The sequence below is a fragment of the Spinacia oleracea genome, chromosome 3 (assembly GCF_020520425.1).
Source record: "Spinacia oleracea cultivar Varoflay chromosome 3, BTI_SOV_V1, whole genome shotgun sequence".
NCBI lineage: Eukaryota > Viridiplantae > Streptophyta > Magnoliopsida > Caryophyllales > Amaranthaceae > Spinacia > Spinacia oleracea.
The window spans coordinates 16219860-16247424 of NC_079489.1; the positions used below are offsets into that span (position 1 = coordinate 16219860).

The 27565-nt window shown below is 40.0% G+C and overlaps 2 protein-coding genes across 2 annotated transcripts; one reads left to right on the forward strand and one right to left on the reverse strand.

Moving 5' to 3' along the window:
- Positions 1–7948: 7948 nt before the first annotated feature.
- Positions 7949–11287, reverse strand: LOC110797778 (vinorine synthase-like). Its single transcript, XM_022002892.2, has 2 exons — positions 9970–11287; positions 7949–9036 (listed from the first exon to the last, which is right to left on the reverse strand). The coding sequence occupies exons 1-2, from the start codon at positions 10428–10430 to the stop codon at positions 8040–8042; spliced, it is 1458 nt and encodes a 485-aa protein (XP_021858584.2). The 5' UTR covers positions 10431–11287; the 3' UTR covers positions 7949–8039.
- A 13994-nt stretch (positions 11288–25281) lies between these two features.
- On the forward strand, positions 25282–27260 carry LOC110797779 (cytosolic sulfotransferase 5-like). The gene has a single exon (XM_056841205.1). It carries the CDS (start codon positions 25460–25462, stop codon positions 25982–25984), a length of 525 nt encoding a protein of 174 aa, XP_056697183.1. The 5' UTR covers positions 25282–25459; the 3' UTR covers positions 25985–27260.
- The last annotated feature ends 305 nt before the right edge of the window (positions 27261–27565 follow it).

Consider the following 27565-nt stretch of genomic DNA (forward strand, 5'->3'; position numbering starts at 1 on the left):
TTCTCCACTAGTCGTTTTTTGCTGTTACAGCTTCCCAAAAGCCTCACTATAAATTCATCGTTCATTTCCACAAAAAATACAGAAACTTACAACCGATCTCTCTCTCAAATTCCTCTCTTTCTGGGCAAATATTCTGGTCTCCAATCGGGGATTGTGAGTGCACATAATTCTCGGTGTTGTGTAAACCCTGGAGGGCAACCGCAAGCGTTCTACTGCATCGGAGGTAGCGCGGAATTGTCTTTTAGAGTAGTGGTCCGGCCACGGCACGACAATTGTTTCAGTTCGTATTACGCAATATCCAGTTAAGTCGTTCCAATTACTTATTTAGCTAACAAACCCAATACTTCTGCTAAATATCAAACACTTTCTCAATTTATCTCAAAATACAGTCAATTCATATCACAAAAATTAACCCCCATAACATCAATTTTTTTTCTCTCCTCCTCCATTAATCCATTTTTGATGCTCTACTTTTTAATTTGCCGATCTCAATTATATTTCATGATTGGAAATAATCGTATATTAAGTTAACACTTTAGTGGAGATAGGATTGATGAAACCCGACGGAAAAAAACGATCTTCCGAGAAGGCTTTGGTGGTGAAGAATGGTGTTCTCTCCCTTGTGTGTTTGTTGGTTAAATGATAATCTACAAAATGGATAAGCTAATGTTACCGTTGTTATTTTTGTAAGCTGAGGATTAGTTTTTTTTTTTTTTTTTTTAATTTGGTTCAGAGTCGTTTTTTTTGCTTGGGCGGGAACTAAAATTGGGGAAGAATGGAGATATCTCTCCCGCTCAGCTAACCCAAAATGGCGCCATTAACCAAATATTTTCCCCCCATTTATGCTGTTTTCCCCCCTTAAAATTAATTTTTTTTTGCTTAGTTGGACCACTAATTGGGCAGGGTACCAGGGTCCCAGATACCCTCAGTGTAACTGTATCAGCTCCCGAACAAGAGGGTAGAAATTACGAACGGAAATTGTTAGACTGTAGTAATTAATGAAATCGATGCCTTGAAAACGAGATTCGATGCAACCGCGGTTCTCAGTTGTTCACTGATTCATTCCTTAAGGTTTACACAATTCTCAACACATAATTGCACTATGATTTACTCTAGAGTTTTGTTGGTTTACAACCTCCTGCAGCCTCCAGATCAACAACCACACTGCATGGTCATGCAACCAGCAATGCAGTGATCACATCGCCTGATTCTAGAAGGCAGAGTTCTCAATAAACCTTCCTACATTCAAGGAAGTTTGTTAGATAATATGTTACTTAATCCTCTTGTAATGATCAACTAAGTTAGCTTAGGCGTACAAGCAACATTATTATTATTATTATTATTATTATTATTATTATTATTAGGAAGGTTTTTGAGTGGCCACAATAAAATGATAGTACACAATACATTAAATCTGAGCCCTTCTTTATTATTGACTTATCTGGACCATTGATTACGTAGACTTTTTATACAGCGGCGGATCCAGAATGATTTTATTGGGTGGACAAATTGTATATGTTATTTAATTTTGTTAGATTTTATTTTCCATCAAAAAAATAGTAATTTATCTTAATAGGAAAAAGTCATAGTATATGAAATAATGGATTCTTAAAATATAAAGACAAACTGATTATAAAAAAACATAATAAAGATTAACTAGTCCATTCTTGAGGGCTATAAGGAATAGAAATAAAACTTGAAATTAAAATAATAAAAAAAAAATGCCTAACAGTTGAAAAATTGGAAAGAAAATAAAACAAAACAATTTAAAACTTGCATTGGTGGGGAATTGATCCCAAGACCTGTGTGAATTAAAGCTCCCCAAGACTTTGACAATTGAACCAACTAGGCTAAATCCATTTTGCAAATATATTGGAATATTTATTAATTATACAATGGCAGATCCATGGGATGGGCCAAGGCCCGGGTAGGCCCCCCTTGGATCCGCCACTGTTTTTATATTATTAAAGAAAAAAGTAATTTCTGTCAAAAAAAAAAAAATTCTCTTCAACACTTTTCTTTTTCATGTTTGAAAAATAAATCGCCTCATCCATTTTCAAAACATCAATGAATACTCCATCTTTTTCTTGGTATGGATGATGAACCTATTTTTCTCAAAGTCTTTCCTTTAAATTGTAAAAATTTCTCTGTAACTATCTTATCATTTAGGAACTTCTCAAACTTCTTATTTGGACTTGGCAATTTCGTAAATTTTCATAAATTGGAAATCTGGACATCTGATTACTTCTTACCGAGTAGGATGTATGCTTGATGATAATGATGATGATGATAATGGCAATGATTTCCTATAAAACGAATTGATGAAATATATGAACTCAGTGTTGGGACATAATTTTTTTTCCAATTTAACCAATTGATCGATGAAATCATGATATATATGAACTCAGTGTTGGGACTTTTTTTCCAATTTAATTATGGCAAGACCACCATGAATGAAATCAAAGCTTTTCAGAAATTTTGTTAATTTTTTAGATATGAAACTGCTATAGATCATGGATGAAAGTGGGTATTTTTAATGCATTTTTTTATTAATTGTTTTTAATTAAATTATAAATTGCAGTAAATTAAAAGTCACAAAAATCAATGGTTTAGATTAGTCAACTTTTATTTAATGGTTGAGATTTGTTGTATTATAATGGCTACCATTTTATTGTGACTATTATTATTATTATTATTATTATTATTATTATTATTATTATTATTATTATTATTATTATTATTATTATTATTATTATTATTATTATTATTATTATTATTATGGGAAACCACCAAAACGTTACAAGCTTAACAAGCTACAAAGATCAAGTAAACTACAAGAAGTTGGTGGGGAGCCGAGATACAATCTGGGCCCCTACTCCTCTAGCTATGGCGAACCCGATCCTGCTGAAAATGTGGGCAGCTGCCCGTGCCCCTATGTCTTGAGCCCTGGAGTACGTATGGACCCGCTTCAGCAACGAAACAACCCCTTTCTCTAACTCCCCAAAAGAAGAGAAGGAAAAAGGAAAGAAACCGTAACCCAAAGCCCTACAACGTGTCGCATACTTATCTTGCTTCCGCTGCGCAGCAACCGCCACAACCCGACCCGGAACGAAGTCTGACAACCCAGATTGCGTCATAGGTGAAGACCCAGTCAAGTCAACACACACATCTACACCGCTATCCCAAGAATAAAGCAATATATCTGCAGGACGAAGAGCTCCATCACTCTCACTAGTCAGCCTAACATCAACCTCCTTACGAGCAGAAATCCCCGACCGATAGCAAATATCCAAAAGGGTATCACGAACAACATTATGTCGATGTTTAATACCCACAATCCCAGCACAAGACACGGCATGATCCCCATAAATGTCCCCATCGAAAACCCGAGAGCAAGCAGAACACGGCGTCGAATCAGAGAACAACGGAATACCCAACCGATAGTAAAGAACCGAACGATAAGTCTTACCGTTCATAGTCTGGCCTAAACCCGAGATGGGGACTGCCCGCAGCCAAGCTGAGGAGTGATCCCCCTGCTGTGATTTCCAAAGGGCAACATGACGTGAAGATAAGGAGTAGGCGGATACCGCATCAGCAGTAACCTTCGTGAAATATATGTCTGCCAATTTCTTCATGAGAGTGGGGGCAGCGATTTCACTAGGGCTACTCATAAGGTCGGTCTCCACGGTCCTATTGAAAAGACCAAGAGCATCATCAAAGGCCGACCCCGGACCATCAACACCTGAAAGCCGAAGAAGCGAATCCTGTAAACCAGAAGACTGCAAACGGGATGCAAGAAAAGCATAATGCCGAACATCACCAGCTGAATAAACACCCAATCCTCCATAAGAATAAGGCAAGGTAGCAAGACGCCATTGCCAGTCACCGAACCCAGGTCCCGAAGCAGTCACGATACGCTCTAAAGAAGCCCGAAGAGCCACATCAAAAGATAATTGGGCCGCTTCAAAAAGATGAGGTGGACAAGTGCGCATAGCAAAGTAGAGTTTAGAAACTCCAGTGCACGCACGAAGAAGCAACAGCTCACACTGGGGATCATTAAGTTTAGCTACAGCATCCATCAACACAACAGTCTTCGACACCCGTCGCGAAACCAACTCCTTACAAAAAGAGGAATCCGTACTGACTGGACCACCAATCAACTTAACACCAAGCGCAGGACGAGCAATATCCGTAGGAAAGACACCCTCTAGACGACTGCGTGGGTCCTCCGAAGGCCAGAAAACCTCTGTCTTCTCAACATTAACATGGAGACCTAAATGAGGACCCTCCTCCAAAATCAACTCCAAGACCTTTCCAACCACCAAAGTGTCACCAATGATAGTGCCATCATCCAAGTACCACGCCTGCAGAGATAGATCAAAAGAGTCCCTGATTCGACACACCAATGGATGTAAAACCAAAGAAAATAGCAAAGGGCCGAGAGGATCCCCTTGCTGCACACCTTGACAAGACCACAAGGTATGCTCCCCATAATACAACCGTGCTGGAGAAGAGTATCAGAATTCAACCCAACGCGAAAGAGCAGGACAATGTAGCCGAACCTCACGCAACAAAGCCGAACGATCAACCAAATTGAATGCATTCTGAAAATCCACCAATAACATAGAGAGGCCAACATCTTCCCCACGAGCCTCAACCAAACGATTGACAGCATGGAGAATGGCCTCACCACCTGCTGGAACCCCAACTCCAAACTGAAGCCCTCCAAAGTAGTTCCCTAAACGCGGACCAATCATAGGAGCCCCGACCTTAGAAACAAGACGCCTCCAAATAGTGCCCACAACAATAGGCCGAATACCACCACCCGGCTTAACAAGTGGCGTAAGAGGAGCACTAGCAATATATCCACCAAGCTCAGCAGGACATTTTCCAGCGAGAAAGAGATTAACTACCTGAGTGATAGAGTCCACCAACTCATCAGAAACAGCTACAGCAGCACCACCCAAGCAATCCAAAAGGTGTTGAGCACGCAAGCCATCTCTACCGCACGAAGTACCACGCGGAAAGCCCCTAATCTGCTCCAACACAACAGCGGAGGAAGTAGTAAGGTGATGATCAACTGGGATATCCGGTAAGGTAGGTTCCGGAACTGAAGGGTGCTTTGCTTGCAAATCAGCAAGAGTAGCATCACTGTAAGGGGCAAGACCTGAGGACGAAAGAACTCTAACGGCAGCCGTGTAGTGACCGTCAGAAATCTTTCTCTTGCATTGCTTAATATTACGCTTTGCCAAATCATGGTCATCGTCAACATCCAATAGAGGGGGAGACACGCTAGCCAATGTGTCTATAACAAGCTGCTCAGAACCACCAGGCACACCCCAAGAACGAATAGCAGAGGTGATACTCTCTTCCTGTCGTCGTCGCCTAACACCGGAGGAACACTCACAATTGCTCCGCGGAGAAAAAGTCGTGAGGACACAAAGAGGTAACACGAGCAACTGAACCCAACAAGCGATGTCATCTGATTTGCAAATCACCTTATCAAGCGCCCCTGTCAGAACTCGCGAAAAACCCAAACGACATTTGGGAGGGATGGATTTCACAGAACGCAACCGCTTAGACAACAAAGAGTCTAGAAGAGCAACATCAAAAGAAAAATGATGTTCCCGAGGCGCATCAGAAGAAGGCAGCTCGGAAGTAGGAGCTAGGGGTTTTTGAATACCGTATAGAATAAAACGAAGAATACCATCCCCAGAATCAGGAGGGTCCACAAAAACAGTACTAGAACCACTGCCATGCCGACACCTAGTACGATGAGTATGAGTCTTGAAACAATCTCCACATAGCCAAATTCCCATACGACGAAAGGTCACCTCAGCCGAAGAAAAAACCTGCAAATTGGTAGTATGGGAATGACGGGTAACATCCCGCACACCAAAGCAACAATGACGATCCCGTAAGTGAGTAAGCAGAGAACTCCTCACCAAACCACGCCCACCACCATCCTGGCACCCACTAAGACCCACGAAAGGGCAATGAAACTTCTCCACGGAAGCCGCCATAACAAAGCACTTCAACCTAAAAGTAACTCCAACGTCACTGCACCGGTGAACGCACCGAATTTTGAGTCCCACGATGATATGGCAGCAGCAGGATAATGCACCACAAACAAAACTGAACTCAACGACAGAGATAATGCACCGCAAAGAAACCACCGGAACAACCCACAGCAACACACCGGAAACCACCAGAACCAACACACCGGAACACCCCAAAACACACCGGCCACACACCGGAGAAAACCCACAGCAACACACCACAAATCCGGCACGACTGAACTCAGGAAATGAAACTGAATTGCTGACTGAGCACACGAATTGCTGAAACTGACTTCCAGACTTATTATTATTATCGCCCAAATACGCCTGAAACGACGCTTGTAACCGCACGCCCAAAGACAATCAATAAACGATCAAAGGCACGCCGGAAAGAACTCGCAACAACCCCCCACTCCCGGCGAAACAACTTAAAAACTGCACGCCTAAAACCGACCAAATGCGAACAATAACACCGGAAACCGATCAATAGCACGCCTGAATGTCGCCTGAAACAACCTAGAGACTGCACGCCTTGAATGTCGCCTGGAAACTGCACCCGAAACACGCTGCCAACTGCTCCAAAATACCTGCAAAATGCCCTAAAACCACCCTCAAACTGCCCGAAAACCGCCGGCCAATCTCAGGCAACCCTCGCCGCCGATATTGTCACCGGATTTGACGTGGAGCCGACGACCTTATTATTATTATTATTATTATTATTATTATTATTATTATTATTATTATTATTATTATTATTATTATTATTATTATTATTATTGTTGTTATTATTATTATTATTATTATTATTATTATTATTATTATTATTATTATTATTATTATTATTATTATTATTATTATTACTTGTATCACATTGTTATTATTATTATTATTATCATGGGAAAACACCAAAACGTTACAAGCTTAACAAGCTACAAAGATCAAGTGAACTACAAGAAGTTGGAGGGTAGCCGAGATACAATCTGGGTCCCGACTCCTCTAGTTATGGCGAACCCGATCCTGCTGAAAATGTGGGCAGCTGCCCGTGCCCCAATGTCTTGAGCCCTGGAGTACGTCTGGACCCGCTTCAGCAACGAAACAGCCCCTTTCTCTAATTCCCCAAAAGAAGAGAAGGAAAAATGAAAGAAACCGTAACCCAAAGCCCTACAACGTGCCGCATACTTATCATGCTTCCGCTGCGCTGCAACCGCCACAACCCGACCCGGAACAAAGTCTGACAACCCAGATTGCGTCATAGGGGAAGACCCAGATTGTTATTATTATTATTATCATTATTATTTTGTTCTTATTATATTATTTTTATTATTGTTATACTTAACCAACTCGAAACATTACAACAAGTTAGTGGGAAATCGAGATACTATTTGGGCCCCACTCCTTTAGCAATGACAAAACTGATCTTAGTGAAGATATGAGCAGCGGCTCGCGCCCCAATATCTTGAGGCTTAGAGAACTTCTGTATCCGTTTAAGTAACGCAGTAACATCCGTCTCTAATCCAATTCCCGGCTAATGAATAGAAAGTGAAAGGTAAGAAACAATACCCGATTGTCGCGCATTTAGCTTGATACTTGACACGCTTACGATGTGCCGCGTCAATTAAAACACAGCCAAACACGAAGTTAGACATCCCAGATTATTATTATTATTATTTTTAATTTTATTATTATTATTAAAATAAATCATTTACACAAAGTTGGATGGAAGCTAGCCTAACAACTAACTAAGCCCCTACACCTTTATTCAAGGCAAACAACAACAACAACAACAGTCCATTATAATTGTAGTAACAGTACAACAAAAGCAAGAATAAAATTGTAATTAGTAATAATTTGGAAAATAAGTTTTGTGTCATGATATGCTGTGTATGATCTGAAATTAATGTTTTAGATATGACCTTAATCGGTATGAAAAAAGTAATAAGGTGAAGCAAATAGAGCCTAAAATAGCGGACATATGTTGTGTTATATTGTTGTTGTATGAGAATGTGGTCGACCAATGAGGGAAGCAAATTGAAGAAAGTGAGGATCAGATTGCAAAATATACATCTCTTTTTCATCCAATATCAACGAGGCTTCAATTTGATGACCAGGATTAAGAATCAAGAGGATGAGATTCTTAAAAGAGGAGCTCATCCTTCCACCAGTATGTCCACTCCAGAGTGGCATCCCGAACCCAAAATCAGGATTCATACCCAGCTTACTCCAACTAGTAAACCTGTATATGCTTATATTAGGTTGATCCTTTAAAACAGCTAGGTTTTGTTTGTATCGACGTATTGCTTGGCCCCCATCCTTTCCCTGCAACGTGGTTAAGAAGTCTGCATCTTTAACGTCTGCAAGAGCTCTCCAAATTTCGGTAACCAAGTCTGAGAGCTTTGGCACCATACCATTCTGTCCCTTGTAGTCAGCAATGCCATGGACCACCAAGTTTCCAAAGGTTGTTGGTGATAGTTTTGGACTGGTGCGAGACCGTATGTTTACTGCGTGAGTGACAACCGATGGACCAAATGCGCAAGGATTTCCGGAGGCAGTGGCGGCGGCTGCCATAACATGCTTCCAAATGAATCCAGAGACAGCTTCAATACGAGTTGTCTTAGGTACAAGGTCACTCCTTGCCTTGGCCTGTAGAGTTGCAACTGAGTCAGGATTGAACTCGAACACCTTCACAACACATGTACCATCCACCTTATTCCCTTCTAAAGCGCATAGCGGTATGGGTTCTCTCGGTGGTGATACTGCAGCCCAACTACAAGGTGGGAAAAGAGATATGGCTGTTGTTATGTCGATAGCGCTTTCTACTTGTAGGCCTTTTGCTAAATCAGACCACATTTTGAGGAAGATGCCACACGAAGCTGCATCAAGGATCTTGTGAAGCCCCTTGGTCCCTATTATCACTCCGCCACAATCAAAGATGCTTACTTGCACTGCGAATGGAACCATTTCAGTAGGCGCCAAGGACCTACAATAACGTCACATTGAATTGTGTAAGATATATATATATAGGGTGATGATAAAGGTCGCAAGTTGTGACAACATTTAGTTCTCACAATCTTACGTGTCGCAGTTTAATTGGTACATATAGGCGCCACGTAGGCTATGTGTCATCGGAATATTTTTACTATCAATTCAATATTTTTACTAAGAAAACATGTAAATAAGGTAGACGACATAAATAAAGAAACAAATTAGAATATTAAGATTTTCCTACCTTTTTTTGAAACATGTATAATATATTATATAAGTTAAATATTTTAGTTTCCAATTTAAATCATGACACATAAGCATGTCATGTCATCGTTGTGACACGGCTTAAAGGTCGCATGTTGCGACCTTTATCATTTTCGATATATATATACTATTGCATTTCTTAATGCGCGCTTATGTGTAGCAACTAATAGAATTTTGTTAAGGAAATTAACTACTCTGTATATGCTTTTCCCATTGCAGATACTCATATATAGTACTCCGTATATGTTAGCCAGAGATTTAACGTGGTTCACTAAAACTGTGTTAGCTACGTCCACAGGCAGAGGGGATGAAAGTTTATTGATCTTGATGAGTACATATTACAGAATACAACTATGTTATGACCTAGAGAATTTATATAGTATTCTCTAGACAGATGCGGAAAAGCCCAGAAAAATAGGCCCAAAATAGATAACCCTTGTCCAGAATAACAGATACCGAACCCCATCGGGGACCACATTGCGCCCCCGAACCGCTAAACCAGGAGCGTCGCCCCTAGACCCCGACTCGCTGACCGGGAAGCGAGATCCCCGTGCTGGGGCGTTGCAGTAAAGGGCTTGACCAATTCAAGGCATTATTCTAACAATATCATATATGGCGTATGGGATTAAGTTCATTAATATAATGGCAAACATTGAACATTTACCTGGAGGTACGATGGCCATGGGCTGGGATGATACTCGGGAGGAACTGGTTAGCCATATCAACGCGATAAGGGGCATGGAGGAAGAGTGATAACGGACACTTACATCGATCTTCAACAAAGGGTGTACCCTCGTCGTTGCAATCAATGGTGGATTCATCAGCGGTGAGCCTGCCGGCAAGAGGGTAGAATCGAGATAGTGCTTTGGAGAGGGACTTTTTCAGGTGAGCAATACTGCAATGTTCATCATCTAACTTGTTATTAGGAGGGGCATAGCAGGTGAATTCAATTCCATACACCAATGGGGAAAGTTGGTCAAGAAGAGATAATTTGTAATGCTTGAATTCAGGGAGTGTAGGAGTTTCTGGCCTAATTGTTTCTCTCGATACTATCTCCACCTGCAACTCCATATATTTTTTCCTTTTCAGGAGAGAAGGTTGTTCGTGCTCACTCACTATACTCATCAGAATTATATAACCAACAAAAATAAGCTAGCGGTAATGGAAGATCTCTAGGAGGATTTCAAATCTTTTCAAGTTCGAGCTGAGTCCGTATCTTTTACTAATGCTTTCGGGAGGCAAATTATACAATGAATTTTATGGTTATTTACAGTTATAATTAACTTGTGTTTCGGGGTTGAAACGATAGTAGGAGCGTCCTTGGTATCTTGAGTTCCGGTCTCGTGCGGTGCCTGCAAGATGAACTCCGGGCCAAGGGGGGGTCCCCGAAGCGGAGCCTCCGACGCTCAAGTCAGTACAATTGATGTATAAAATGAGGTGTTTAGGGGAGAGAGAGAGTAGGGTGGCTTCTCTAGGGTTCGAGAATCACCTTTTACCTTGCCCTTTGAGGGGTATATATAGTGCCTTTGTTGGGCCTTTGAGGCCTTGTAAGGGATATTGGGCTTGAGTGGATTTTATTGGCTTTTGGGTTAAAATGGTGGGCCCATTTTAACACCCCAACAAATGCCCCCAGACCCAATTCTATTTGAAAAATGGGTTGGGTTTTGATTTTGATCACTTCCAAGTGAAAGTCAATTTCAGCTCAGAATTTTAACCTCGGCTCGGATTGTAACATCGGTTCGAGTTGTAATCTCGGCTCGGATTTTACCTTCGGATTTTTACCTTCGGATTTTTACCTTCGGCTCGGTTTTATCCTTCGGATTTTTACCTTCGTCTGTGGTTTTATCCTTCGGATTTTTACCTTCGGCTCGGTTTTATCCTTCAGATTTTTACATTCGGTTCGGATTTTTACCTTCGGATTTTTACCTTCGGCTCGGTTTTATCCTTCGGATTTTAACCTTCGGCTCGGTTTTATCCTTCGGATTTTTACCTTCGGATTTTACCTTCGGCTCGGACTGTAACATCGATTCGAGTTGTAATCTCGGAGCGATTTTTAACCTCGCTCTTCAAATCCGGAGATCTGTTTAAGAACGTGCTTCTAAAATCGGCTCGGATTGTAACATCGGTTCGAGTTGTAATCTCGGAGCGGCTTTTTACCCTCGGCTCGGATTGTAACATCGATTCGAGTTGTAATCTTTGAGCGATTTTTAACCTCGTTCTTCAAATCCGGAGATCTGTTTAAGAACGTGCTTCTAAAATAGGCTCGGATTGTAACATCGGTTCGAGTTGTAATCTCGGAGCGGTTTCTTTACCTCGGCTCGGATTGTAACGTCGATTCGAGTTGTAATCTCGGAGCGATTTTTAACCTCGCTCTTCAAATCCGGAGATCTGTTAAAGAACGTGCTTCTAAAATCGGCTCGGATTGTAACATCGGTTCGAGTTGTAATCTCGGAGCGGCTTTTTACCTTCGGCTCGGATTGTAACATCGATTCGAGTTGTAATCTCGGAGCGATTTTTAACCTCGCTCTTCAAATCCGGAGATCTGTTTAAGAACGTGCTTCTAAAATCGGCTCGGATTGTAACATCGGTTCGAGTTGTAATCTCGGAGCGGCTTTTTACCCTCGGCTCGGATTGTAACATCGATTCGAGTTGTAATCTTTGAGCGATTTTTAACCTCGTTCTTCAAATCCGGAGATCTGTTTAAGAACGTGCTTCTAAAATCGGCTCGGATTGTAACATCGGTTCGAGTTGTAATCTCGGAGCGGTTTCTTTACCTCGGCTCGGATTGTAACGTCGATTCGAGTTGTAATCTCGGAGCGATTTTTAACCTCGCTCTTCAAATCCGGAGATCTGTTTAAGAACGTGCTTCTAAAATCGGCTCGGATTGTAACATCGGTTCGAGTTGTAATCTCGGAGCGGCTTTTTACCTTCGGCTTGGATTGTAACATCGATTCGAGTTGTAATCTCGGAGCGATTTTTAACCTCGCTCTTCAAATCCGGAGATCTGTTTAAGAACGTGCTTCTAAAATCGGCTCGGATTGTAACATCGGTTCGAGTTGTAATCTCGGAGCGGCTTTTTACCTTCGGCTCGGATTGTAACATCGATTCGAGTTGTAATCTCGGAGCGATTTTTAACCTCGCTCTTCAAATCCGGAGATCTGTTTAAGAACGTGCTTCTAAAATCGGCTCGGGTTGTAACATCGGTTCGAGTTGTAATCTCGGAGCGGCTTTTTACCCTCGGCTCGGATTGTAACATCGATTCGAGTTGTAATCTTTGAGCGATTTTTAACCTCGTTCTTCAAATCCGGAGATCTGTTTAAGAACGTGCTTCTAAAATCGGCTCGGATTGTAACATCGGTTCGAGTTGTAATCTCGGAGCGGTTTCTTTACCTCGGCTCGGATTGTAACGTCGATTCGAGTTGTAATCTCGGAGCGATTTTTAACCTCGCTCTTCAAATCCGGAGATCTGTTTAAGAACGTGCTTCTAAAATCGGCTCGGATTGTAACATCGGTTCGAGTTGTAATCTCGGAGCGGCTTTTTACCTTCGGCTCGGATTGTAACATCGATTCGAGTTGTAATCTTTGAGCGATTTTTAACCTCGTTCTTCAAATCCGGAGATCTGTTTAAGAACGTGCTTCTAAAATCGGCTCGGATTGTAACATCGGTTCGAGTTGTAATCTCGGAGCGGCTTTTTAGTCTTCTTTTAAATCCGTAGACTTGTTCGGAGACTTGCTACACAATTTTGATCTTCAATATTTGATGTATTTATGTTTGTCAAACATGAATTTATAATTCGTTTTGAACATGATTAACAATTTGAGGTGTATGCTCTTGCAAAATGACTTATTGCTAGACAATGTCTGTCAAATTAAGTCTTCAAGAATATTTTGCACTTTACCAAATTAATCAAGTCAAGTAAATTATATGCTGACAAAATATAAAGCACAAAGCTTAAATAAATAGATGACTTAGCTTTGAGCTGTAGAATGGGCAATATCGAATGCGGCAATATTCGGACAAGGGAACCAAGTTGGCCCACTCCGTTTGTTGTGCACGAATTTTACGATATTCGGACAACTACTTCATTTTGTGCACAACATCAATGCATTTTGGCCCACCAATTAATGCATCTGATGACATTTATTTCTTTTTGCCCCAAAGTTGATGGCTCTTGAGCCTTTCAAAGCATGCTACCACCTGATTTTTGTCTTTGTTTGATTGGCCCAAATTTAAGTCTGAATTTGGGCAACAGTGGTCTGTATTTTGTGTTCTAGCTCTTCCTTCGCATCTGATGAGGCATTTCCCTCGGCAAGCTTCGTTTGGCTCCGATCTCTGGTGAGCTGACATCTTCTCAGCGGTTTACCTCGATGGCCTCAGATGCGAAGCTTTGCTGAGCACAGACGTCGGAAGTTGCTGACCTCGGTTCTGAGCTTCGTCATTGAGGCTTGGCTCTGAACTTCGGCTCTGAACTTCTGTGATTGGCACTGAGCCTCAAATTGTTTCCACATTTGCTGGAAGTGAGCTTCAATGTGAGTCGGTCTCCGACCTTTGTCTTTGGCAAGGAGATGGGCCGAAGGTCTTGAATTTTGGAATATGTTGATATCTTTTGCTATTAGACATATAATCCAATAGTCTCAAGGCTGATGTCATGGCTCACTTTCCCTTTTTGTGGGCAATATGCATCAAACTGTAAAGATCATGAACATAAACAAATAATGTAAATTTGTATTTCGTCTGTTTCTAAGTGAAGTTTGGTAAATGAAGTGTCAATGTATAACATCGTACACCATTTTTACCAGATCAAACCCACTATATATAAGAAAGCATGACAGTTTCTTAAACATCAAAAGGTTGATAAGAAAACTTAGCTCTGAGATCGCAATGGAGGTTGATTGAAATCGGCTCACATCTCCTTCGGGTTAACCTCGACGTGTCCATCTCGGGAGTTTCAACTTCGGGTGAGTTAGCCTCAGATGAGTTAACCTCAGATTCGAAGCTTGGTTCGGATACCGGGACGAACTTCGGGAGCCATGAAATTGCCTTGGGAAGCTTTCGGTCAGTTCTGCACCCTTCTCGGCTTTTGGCTCGGTGTTCGACTTCGGCTCCGATGTTGACTTTAGCAATTTGGTAGCTGCAATTTTCCATTTGCTGTTTGCATCTCACACTTTTATACGTATATTTTGCGCAAATAAGGTGAGTAATTTGCTTTGTCTGGGTTGGTGACATTATTTCCCTTTACCGTTTACACTTTGAGATAGATGTCGGCAACAAGTGTTGGATGTGATTCATACCATTTTCATGGTTGAAATCCTCACTTGTCGTGCCTTTTTTGAGGGACATTAGACCACCCCTGTTGTGCGTATTTCGAAGCTTGCTGGGTTAACATTGAGCACCTTAATTACTCATACCAAATGTAGCAACAATTTTCCACTCATTATTTGTTTTGTGAATATCAAATAAATCTGCCACCACACTACCAATTAATAACGCGATTTGTTCGTAAGCAGCAATTCTTGGTCGGCTATTTCAGATTTTCCGGCCAATTTTGTAGTTGAGCACGTTAGTATGAAAATATGGATCTTCATGGGTTATTGTACTCGATCCCCACAGACGGCGCCAAATTGTTTCGGGGTTGAAACGATAGTAGGAGCGTCCTTGGTATCTTGAGTTCCGGTCTCGTGCGGTGCCTGCAAGATGAACTCCGGGCCAAGGGGGGGTCCCCGAGGCGGAGCCTCCGACGCTCAAGTCAGTACAATTGATGTATAAAATGAGGTGTTTAGGGGAGAGAGAGAGTAGGGTGGCTTCTCTAGGGTTCGAGAATCACCTTTTACCCTTCCCTTTGAGGGGTATATATAGTGCCTTTGTTGGGCCTTTGAGGCCTTGTAAGGGATATTGGGCTTGAGTGGATTTTATTGGCTTTTGGGTTAAAATGGTGGGCCCATTTTAACACCCCAACAACTTGTGTAATGATTTACTCTCCACTATAATCATCATCTGAAATCATCCCAAATGATGGGTTGTTCATCTTAAAGAAATAACTAATTTCCCATATTTTTTTACCTTATAAGAAACAAAATAAATTTAGTAAAAACATAACAAAACAAAATGCAAGAAAATTTGTCATGTTAACTATTTATCTTCATAAATATTTATCATCATTAGTTATCATTTGGAGATAGTATTAGGTGGGAATGAATATTTATGAAGAAAACACCAATTTTGAGATAAAGTTTCATAATCATGGACATTATAATGTTATTTTCTTGCCAAATTACCACTAATATTTATTCTTATTCCTACAATTTATCACCGGCTACCAAACTGGTCTTTAGTGTATCGGCACAACGCTCTGAGTTCAATTTCCTTTAAACAACGCCTTGATTAATTGAGGGTATTAAGAGCCAAACTAAGAAAAAATTAAGGTAATCGTAGGTAATAAATAAATGGACCGGCGGTAAAGACTAAGGGCACGCTTGGATTGAGTGCAATGGATTATGAGGGTAATAAAAGTCAAACCACCATAATAAAATGACAATAAAGGTGAATTGAGGTGATTGCAAGGAGGGTGGTGTGGTGGTATTGTGATGAGAAGTTGTGGTAGTGGTGGTGTTGTGAGGAGAAGGGAGGAAGGGGGGAAGTTATTACCCACCAAATGAGGGTAATAATCGCCCTAGTGGGATGGTTGGATTGAGGGTAATGTATTAAAGGGGTAATAAAAGTCAAACTAAGGTAATTGAAGGTGATGATTAGGGGATGAAGTGGTGGCAAAGGGAACAAGCTAGCTAGTGTTGGCAAGAAGAAAATTAAAGGGAAGGGGGAACAAATACCCTAATCATAGGAGGAATAGTTACCCACCATCCCACTAGGGTGATTATTACCCTCATTTGGGGGGTAATTACTTCCCCCCTTCCTCCCTTCTCCTCACAACACCACCACTACCACAACTTCGCATCACAATACCACCACACCATCCTCCTTGCAACCACCTCAATTCACCTTCATTGTCCTTTTATTATGGTGGTTTGACTTTTATTACCCCCATAATCCATTACACCCAATCCAAGCGTGCCCTTAAGGTATTTGGGTAATAAAAAAAATCGTGATATCATGATAAGTGGGGGTTATGTTGGAACAGCGCGTCTCCTGTGAGACCAGTCACACCATCAACTTGATGGTGTGACGAGCGCGAAACCAATAGCGTACCTCCCCTAAAACTATTAAAAAAAAGTAACAGATCTAAACTATAGAAGTAACATATCTAAACTAAAAAAGTACCTCCTCTAAAATTATAAAAAAAAAAAGAAAAAAAAAAGTAACATGTCTAAGCTATAGAAGTAACATACCTAAACTAAAAATGTACCTCCCCTAAAACTATTCCGTATAAAAAAAGTAACATGTCTAAACTATAGAAGTAACATACCTAAACTAAAAAAGTACCTCGTCTAAAATTATATAAAAAAAAAGTAACATGTCTAAACTATAGAAGTAACATACCTGCACTAAAAAAAATACCTCCTCTAAAATTATTTAAAAAAAGTAACATGTCTAAACTATAGAAGTAACATACCTAAACTAAGAAGGTATCTCCCCTAAAACTACTCCGTATAAAAAAAGTAACATGTATAAACTATAGAAGTAACATACCTAAACTAAAAAAGTACCTCCTCTAAAATTATTAAAAAAAGTAACATGTCTAAAGTATAGAAATAACATACGTAGTACCTAAATTCGCAAGTGTGAACTGGTCTCACCATCAGTTGATGGTGAGGACAGTCTCATATAAGAATTTGGGATGTTGGAAACAATAGGTCAAAATAAGAAAAAAAAATCAAGTATAACCAACAAAATTAGAAATTCCCGATCTAGAATAAGGTTTTGTGCGGTTGATTCACGTGCGGCTGTTATGGGTCGTTTTATACGACGTGAGGTCAACGTTTGAACGGATCAACGTGAATAAGATCGTATCGGTTAACTCCTACATTTAGGGAGTCGTTGTGGCTGAATCAAAGAATACTTGGAGGGCAAGGTCAAATTAGTTAGAGATTATTAAGCAAACAGTTGAGGATATCAAGGAGCTAACAACATTATTCCCTCAACAAGGCTAGACCCAGAGCTATATAAATACGTCCTACCTACAACAAGAATGGCGACCGAATACCTACGGTGAAACCTAAATACTCCCCATATCTAACCACTACCTTCTTCCATTTATCCCACTAATATCCATTATCCCCACTACTATTGTTTAACCACTACTTAGCTACACTCCATGATGCATCTTTTCACCTGAGCATACCCACGTACATTTTGCTATAAATACTCCATTTCCTTAGCTATAAGGAGGAAAAAAGGGCATTATACTCTAAAACTACTATTGTTTATTCTTAGCCAAGAGACACTAAACCAAATATTTTTCCTAATAGTAAACCTACTGCCGTAACACAAAACTGATCCTCGACAAGCCTTCCCGACCCAAGCACATCGTCCGCTTATGTACTTTCTTCACGCATCTGACATCCCATTATCTTTTACTTATGTCTTATTATTAGCATCATTTACATATACGCAAACATACCAATGTACTTGTACTTAACATGGCTTTTTACGCCAGCAACATAGTGGATTGGTGGACTCATTGCCACCCGCGGTTTTTATCCCTTTCGGGTTTTCCGCGTCACCATCTCTTGTCTTGTCTCTCTTTGTTTTCTGTCATTTATTTCCTGTCATTTGCATACTTTATTTTATCTAGTCGTCTATGTCCCAACCAAAGGTCGTCCATACGAAATTTGGCATAAACAGTTTGGCGCCGTCTGTGGGGAGATGGCTAGATTTATCTCCAAACACATATCCACAAATATCCTTCCCAAACACAAAATCTGACCCCTTGAGTTCACCAGAAAAGTTGTCGCTATGCTATGTGTCGTTGTCATACTGTGTCGCCACCACGAGATGAAGCTATGTCAGGGCACATGTCGTCGACAGGCCAGGTGTCGTCGACGGGTCAGGTGTCGTCGACGAGTCAGGTATCGTGGACGGGTCAGGTGTCGTCGACGCATCAGGTGTCGTCGACGGGTCAGGTGTGTCGACGGGTCAGGTGTGTCGACGGGTCAGGTGTCGTCGACGGGTCAGGTGTGTCGACGGGTCAGGTGTCGTCGACGGGTCAGGTGTCGTCGATGGATCAGGTGTCGTCGACGGGTCAGGTGTCGTCGACGGGTCAGGTGTCGTCGACGGGTCAGGTGTCATGGCCAGGTCAGGTGTCGTCGGCAGGTCAGGTGTCGTCGGCAGGCTCGTCGGTCGCTGGAATATGGAATGACGTCAGGGTACATGTCGTCGCTAGATCAGGTGTCAACATCATCAGGTGTCATCGCTAGAAGTGACGCGTCGGAGTGGTCGAATTCAACCTAGATGATGCATATCGTGACAACAACGACACCAACGCTTGACGTTATCGAAAATAGGTACTAATATTTATAATATTCAAGTCTAATCGTTTGGCCTCGTTTTCGAATACGTGACAGGTTTCGGTCTAGACGTCACGGACCATCATGCAGATGTCACCACAAACAAGATACAACATGAGTTGGCTCGTACCTTGACAAGTTCTCGAGACGATTGATCACTTAACGTCGCGAAAAGTATGGTATAAAACTCAACCCCAGTGATTTTAACTTAAACTAATATTGTTTCTAGTCCTTGTTGTCACTAAAACAGATACGAACACATGACGTCATCCACCAATGACATGACGCCAACATAGTTTCGTCCGACGTCACCTCCACATCAGTCGACGACGTCTCCACAAACGAAGGCGACAAATGGAGATTCAACAACAAAATGTCGGCAATACTAGATTTTGTAGCTAACTGCAGTCCAAATATCAAATAGGAGAATTTGTAGTTGTCCTGAAGTCGCCACAGGGGAGCATATAGTATACTCTATCTCATTTGATTTTCATATAGTATACTTTACTTGATTTTCTTTTTATATAGTATACTTTGCTTGTTTTAATTTCCAAAAGCACTTTGAAATATATGCTATACGTTGTTATCCCACTTTTTGTACTAACGTCGTCACCACTTGTCGTTTGATCATGTCGTGTCGCCAAGTATTGTCTTGTCTAAGGGTATTGACGTGTCGCTTGGCTAGGTCATGAGTACATCAGACGACCGACGTTAGAAAGCAGGTGACAAGGTATCGTCTTATCTACAGATACTGACGTGTCGCTTGGCAAGGTCGTGAGTAAAGCAGGCGACCAAACGTTAGAAGGCCGTGAGCATATAGTATACTTTATTTGATTTAAATTTCATACGATATTTTTGATGCGATTTAATTTTTGAAAGTATCTGAATTATTATTACCATGTTGATGCATATGATTTCAAGTTTAGTTAAGAATAAACTTTTCATATGACAATGTGGTTGTAGACAAGATGTTAGCAAGGAACGTGACATCGGCGGCTCGATATCAAATGACTATTCACACAACCGGACCCAAAAAACGTAACACCTCAAAGTGACTTCCCACATCAACATTGCCAAGCCTACAACACAATCACCTCTCAAAAAATTAACCTTTCGCCATCACACTTTCCATGTCATCATATTTTCACCCCTACCAACGTCAAACCACTTGACATCATAAACTCAACGTTGTGTCCTCTCCCCACGTCCTCATCACCAAGTTCTTCATCAGCACATCATAACGCGTTGTTACGACAACATGTCAAGACAGCAGGACGCGATCAGCCACACAAGAAGATAAGACATCATTTGTCGTAAAGTATGACACATAGAAATAAATATCTAACATTTTTTAATTTCTTTGGTGATAGTGTTACACGAGGTCAAGACACGACATGAGGTCACGACGACACAACATGACGCCACGACAGCAAGTCACGACAGCAGGACGCGACCATTCCGGTTACCCCCATGACGACAAGAAGTTTCTTGGCGTTAAACATGGTACGTAGAATTAATTATCTAACATCTTTATTTTAACAATATATTTCTTCGTAAGTTCGCCAACAGATCGTTGATACATGAATTTCAATGGGGGCTAAAGGTACGAACATACTTTCGAAGTAAGTTATCTTTTATTTATAATATATACGTATTGTCGCTGCCATGTACATCGCAGATCGCGAGGGTCATCAACACAATCGAATGGTATGAGTGACGCAATTCATTTATGTCAATAGTGACGTCAAAATTTTATAAACTAACACCTCATACCATATTGAAATTTTCTCACATATCATCCATGATAACTATTTTTTCACTGACGACATGCTGCGACTATACGCGTTAGAATGTATATTAATGACAATAGAGTACCTTGATCATGATGATATGCCCCGACGCCACGAGATGGCAATGACCGATGACACGACGCCACCAGACTAGCTACCGAGAAAGCTAAGGTAATCGGAATGTCGAATAATCATCGTCAATGACCATGATGACACATGAGTAACTTCTAAACTATTTTTCACACACTTTCTCATTTCAATTCATTCATTGTTGTTCTCTTGTATTAATATGTCTCGTATTCAACGTTCATCAAGTTAACTAATAAATTATTGCATCACCATGAATTTCTCGATTTCTCTAATGATTAAACCACTTTATCAAATCGTTTTGAGGTAGTTTGACTTGATAGGACGTTTAGAGGTTGCATCATGCTGGCACGCATGTACGGCGTCAAATATAAACAAACGTCATCATATCTGTGGCCGACTTCAGCCATAATATCTTCCTAAAGCCGCCACAGGGGGGCAAGATAGTACATACTCCTGTTTAGTTTAATGTACTTGTTACAACTCTGAAATTTAACTAACGATGTGATACAATTTATTTTCATGGTGATCTTGTCATGAGATTTTGGTAACCGGTACGACGCTAAGACATATGTACAAACATTGGGGGCTCAACCACTATCACATGTCGAAATAGGCGGATAAAGAAAAGTCATTGGGTTTACCAAAGACGACAAGTGATAGGACGTCAACCGAATAACAAGAAAGGTAATTTATAAAGAGTTCACATAATTTACGACATATTGTAATGTAAGTTTGTCAAATGGTTTTACCAAAGACGTTAAGAAAAAGTCCACTTAAGACAGTATAAGGAATTCACATTAACCATATGATCTTTCTTGTGCCACATTGCGAGGATCAACCAATAAGTCAACCAACGTTAGAATGGACAGTGTCAAGACCAGCGATGCGTCAATCTCATTCAACGTGACGGGACGACACCAGGTGTGACGACGATGGTACAAGCGATGACAATGATCTCAGGAACGAAAACAAGATCGGCGACGGGAGGTGTCACGACATCAGGACAATGCTGTTGATTGTGGAATCGTCATCAAGGGACAGTCAGCGACACGACGTAATTTCGTTACACGAGCCCATATTAAGTAATATCTAACACTTACTTCGTGCGTTAATTAAGTTATTACATTTTTCACTACACTGCGATTAAAGTTCAATTTCAGTTTTTGATATCTGTCGCATTGAATATATCTTTCCAAACGCAATTATATTATATTTATGTCTCATCTTATTTATTTGAAAATCACCGCTAACATCGCATCACACGAACGTCCACCTCTACCTTTTCTATTCTCTACAGATCACTTGTTGACGATATCACCAACGACAACAACAACGAACGATATCATCAGAAGACGACATCAACGAACGACGCTATCAACTACAAGCGACGACGTCTCCAAGGTCATGACCCTTAAACTTATTGGATCCCAACAACGACATGTCACTTCTAAGCGCGACCACTTTAGACGACGCGGGTACTATTTATGTGCACATAACTTCGTTCTCTGAATACCTCACAGGTGACATCTATTCCACTGCGAACAACAGAGACATCGTCAACAACATTTTAAGCTAACAACGTGTATGCACCCTCGACGCTTGTCCAAACGCCTAACCAATCGCCAAATACAAAGCAGAAAAACACACGTCTTTCCCCTCAACACTGACGACAAACAAAGCCAACCCAGAATGCTCATGTCTCACTTAAACTGTTGTTCTGAAAATCCATAGGCTAAAGTCTCCTTCCATAGGCTGCGCCATCCAAACATCCTACCCCTTGTCCTCGTGTTATAGGAAACCTCACAACCCTTCGACTCTTCTTGACAATTGTCATATGGTTGCTTCAAACCATTCATTTCATTCACCTATAACTTCAACTTAGTCGCCACAAATTTCAACTATTGTCTTCTCTAAATCTCTCCCCGTCATTGACCATTAACATTTTTGACACCTCGCCCACCTTCTTGTCAGTCGTCTTCTACCTATCCTAACATGACATTGCAAACCGTCTAAAACGATTCAACCATATGCACACTCGACACGAATTCCTTCTATAAATTCTTCGCACGACTACGAACAAACGAAGAGGCTTATATCTCCTACACATGATAGATGTCACACAACAACGACAATAGAAGCACGCATGTAAACATCAAACGACAGACTAAGATGCAACAGTTGGCCATGACGCCTGTAAACATCAGACGACAGACTAAGATGCAAAAGTTGGCCATGACGCCTGTAAACATCAGACGACAGACTAAGATACAACAGGTGGCCACGACGCCTGTAAACGTCGAACGGCGGACTAAGGCACAACAGATGGGCGTGACGCCCGCAATTATCAAACGTCAGACGAAGATACAAAAGTTAGCCATGACACCGGATACCTAACTAACGTTATGTCTTAAACATGTTTTCACACGGGTTTTTAAGAATTACATTTTGTTGTCTTACGCTCGTTAAGAGAAAGGATTCTTTCACAAGATGTCATGTTTACATCTAATTAAGCTGAGGACACCAACGCCGACATGAAGACGCCAATATACGCATGACGACATCAAGTGTCAGAAATCATGGATGACACCAAGTTGCGACGTCGTTGATCAAGATTAAGTATGGAAGACGACGGACAGGACGAAGACAATGATAGATTAGCATCGACAACAAATGAACGCGGTGACTGACTTTGAAGATTATTTTTCTAACTTTCGGCTCGCTACAATTAGAAAAATGGGGGCTATTGTTATGGGTCGTTTTATACGACGTGAGGTCAACGTTTGAACGGATCAACGTGAATAAGATCGTATCGGTTAACTCCTACATTTAGGGAGTCGTTGTGGCTGAATCAAGGAATACTTGGAGGGCAAGGTCAAATTAGTTAGAGATTATTAAGCAAACAGTTGAGGATATCAAGGAGCTAACAACATTATTCCCTCAACAAGGCTAGACCCAGAGCTATATAAATACGTCCTACCTACAACAAGAATGGCGACCGAATACCTACGGTGAAACCTAAATACTCCCCATATCTAACCACTACCTTCTTCCATTTATCCCACTAATATCCATTATCCCCACTACTATTGTTTAACCACTACTTAGCTACACTCCATGAGGCATCTTTTCACCTGAGCATACCCACGTACATTTTGCTATAAATACTCCATTTCCTTAGCTATAAGGAGGAAAAAAGGGCATTATACTCTAAAACTACTATTGTTTATTCTTAGCCAAGAGACACTAAACCAAATATTTTTCCTAATAGTAAACCTACTGCCGTAACACAAAACTGATCCTCGACAAGCCTTCCCGACCCAAGCACATCGTCCGCTTATGTACTTTCTTCACGCATCTGACATCCCATTATCTTTTACTTATGTCTTATTATTAGCATCATTTACATATACGCAAACATACCAATGTACTTGTACTTAACATGGCTTTTTACGCCAGCAACATAGTGGATTGGTGGACTCATTGCCACCCGCGGTTTTTATCCCTTTCGGGTTTTCCGCGTCACCATCTCTTGTCTTGTCTCTCTTTGTTTTCTGTCATTTATTTCCTGTCATTTGCATACTTTTTTTTATCTAGTCGTCTATGTCCCAACCAAAGGTCGTCCATACGAAATTTGGCATAAACAATGGCCTAGTTGCATGCAGAGATGCATGCGAGCATGTTACCACTTACATGCACGACAACTTCCAGGTTTTCGCAGCTACACAATGTGGACTGTGTGAGGCATATGCTGCATATACGCAGGATTCAAGATGATCCTAGTTAATACGGAATGGTGGAGTACTCCGTGATTCACAATATATGATCTTAATAATCAATTATGCATGATTCATATCTCACAATGATCCGATCCTTAATTAATTATTATTTATGCATGATACATAATTCACAATAATGGGGTAGACCGTAGACAGGCGATCCCCCCAACAATCACTCACATTGGTTTAATAATTATGATTAGACATAAAACATTTCATTCAACAATCACTAGTTTTAATATATCGTATACTACATCCGGTTTATAAATTTCATTAGGGTTACTATTTCAACAAATATTAATACAAAGTAGAAAAGTTGATTGAATAAAATAAAATATGGATTAATTAAGAAAAAAATATGGTAGACAAGTAGAAAAGTTGATTTTGTATAATAAAATATGGATATATTAAGAAAAAAATGTGGGTGGATGTAAGAAAAAAAATTGAATAAAATAAGAGAAAATGAATGGAAGATTGTAAATATTATTGTGTAAGAAGGTTAAGGTAGTAAATTTTCATGTCAAAAAATAGAATAAAACAAAGTGTAAGAACATTATGAAGCGGACTAAAATGGAAAGTGTAAAGATTATTTTGAAACGGATTAAAACGGAAAGCGTAAAGATCATTTTGAAACGAAGTTAGTTTCATTGTTATTAATAGCTATTCTCTCCGTTTTATAATGATGTTCAATGTCAGGTTTTTGACGCTGTATATTCAGCAGTTGAAGAGAATCTTCTAAATTATTTTCATTATATAAGAACAAACATATCTATTTGGATATTTTTGATTCGTCTCAATGAATATTATAAAAATATCAAAGTTTACAATTATTAATATTGTGTAATTAGAAATAAAAATGATATCAAATGTACATTGACAGATGTGAAAAAGAAACCAGACCATCATTATGCAACGCAGAAAGTAGATGATCAATGCCAAGGGTCATTCTGTTCAACCTCTACACAAAACCATATATATAATCCCTTTCTTTTGCTTGCTTAATTATACAAGCACATAATCGATCAACTTCAATTAGATGGAACAACTCACAAACACTAACAATAATACTCCACCAATTGTGAGAAGTGATCAAAACAATGAAGAAAGATCAATTGGAGCGATTCTTCCGAAATACATGATCACATTCTCTCCCGGTGTTGATCTTTACTTGTACCAAGGTTTCTGGTGCCCTTCAAGTCTCCTCCACAATGTCATAAATTTTCAACAAAACTTCGAAGCTCGAAAAACTGATATCAAGGAAAATGGTATACTCGAGATTAAGAAATTGGCTGAGTTCTTAGGGTGTGAGTTTTCCTTGGAGGAGGAAAAACAAGGGATTATAGATGAGATTTTGCAGCTATGTAGCCTTAATAATTTGAAGGAATTGGAGGTTAATAAGACTGGGAAATTCATGTCAAAATTTGATAATAAGGTGTTTTTTAGGAAAGGTGAGGTGGGTGATTGGGTTAATCATTTAAGCCCGATTATGGTTGACAGATTGGAACAAGTGATGAACGACAAGTTTTCTGATTCTGGCTTGGAATTCAAAATTCGTCCATAAAGTTATTCACAATTACTATTCATCTTGTATCTTTAATTGCTTACTTAGTTGAATCACTTCCTTCTGTGATATATATTGTTCGATCACATTTACTATTCATGTTATATTTTTAATTGCTTACAAGTTTGTCTTGTACACTAAATTGTAATGCATTCGTTGTAAACATTTTAAGCTTGTTATTTTATGCCTTTACTAGACGTTTTGATTTTATTTTCAAATTTCATCTTGTCAACAATCTTTGGTGAGAGATTGTTGACCCTAAAGTTTTGATGATGACAAAGCAAACTCCTGACAATTGGTTAAGTTATGTTGCATAATAGGTTCCGAGATCCTTAGAGGGATAATGCTAAGTTAAGGAGATCCTGAGTTGGATAAACTAAGCAACGTGGAATATAAGCAAGTAATTGATCCATGTCAGACACTACATTGAAGAAATAATCATTAAGCAAGGCGAGATCCTTAGGCGAGTTCCTAAGGCGAGATCCTCATATATTATGTGGATCCTCGGCGTTCCAGAGAAGGAACAAATTGGGAAGTCTTCGAGTGAAGCTTCTAAAGGTGCAACATGAAGACTACAACATATGAGTTTATGTTTTAGGATTTATGTAAGTATTTAATAAAGTTTATAAGTAATTTGGTATGAAAGGGACATAGTATTTTGGTACGTTTTAAATGAAATATGTTAACTGTAATTATAAAAGAGTTTTAACTTGGAAAATCTTTTTAATAAATAAAATGTATTTAATTAATAAATGAAACATAGGATTCTGATTTATTCTCCTTGTTTCTCAAGTAAAAGTTTTTCCACGTTCCTTGAAACTCTCCCCACGTATTTCTGTTCAACGTACATTTAGTGTTTTGATTTGGTCTCCCTTGTTTCTCTCCAACTATGCCCATGTTACTGAGCAGTAACTGTTAGTGGGTAGTTGAGGAGAACATGGGTACCAAACCCTAAGTAGAACTCTCCTATAAAAGGAGAAGAGTTTTAGCTTTTCAAAACACAACTGATCTTTGCAAAATATATCTTAAGAGCTTAAACGTTTTAAAAGAGAATCAGTTTTCAAAAGAGTGTCCCTTGAGTTCCTTATTACTTTGAGCTTTATTACGTACTAGAGTTTTATATCAAATTGTATTTTGGGTTTAAGGGTTGAGTGATCCTTAATTGACTTAGAGTTAAGTCAAAGAGAAACAGAGCGACTTAGAGTTAAGTCAAAGAGAAAAGGAGCGACTTAGAGTTAAGTCAGAGAGAGAAAGAGGAGCACAGTAATCAAAGGGGATTGCTGTGGTGAACTCGTGTTCGAGAGGAACTCGAGTTAAAGAGTGTATTTGTAATAGAGTTATTGCATTAATACAAAAGAGTAGTGAGGTTCTTCTTGATTAGGGTCAAGAAGGTTCCTCCATTTTATATCTTTCTTCGCTCATTATTCTCAGTCTCTTTATTGTTTAAATTCCGCAAGAAACTTACCCAAGTTCCCAAGAAACAATTCACCCCCCCTCTTGTCAAGTGTTCCTACTGAACTATCAGTTGGTATCAGAGCCAGGTTCTCACAAAAATACAGGAAACCCTGTTGAGAAAAAGTT

Bases quoted from the DNA above. Each gene is read 5' to 3' on its own strand.
- LOC110797778 (XM_022002892.2), bottom strand. From the start codon at position 10,430: ATGAGTATAGTGAGTGAGCACGAACAACCTTCTCTCCTGAAAAGGAAA. The intron at 9,037-9,969 runs GTAAATGTTCAA...ACGTTATTGTAG, and splicing joins CATGGCCATCGTACCTCCAG to GTCCTTGGCGCCTACTGAAA.
- LOC110797779 (XM_056841205.1), top strand. From the start codon at position 25,460: ATGGAACAACTCACAAACACTAACAATAATACTCCACCAATTGTGAGA.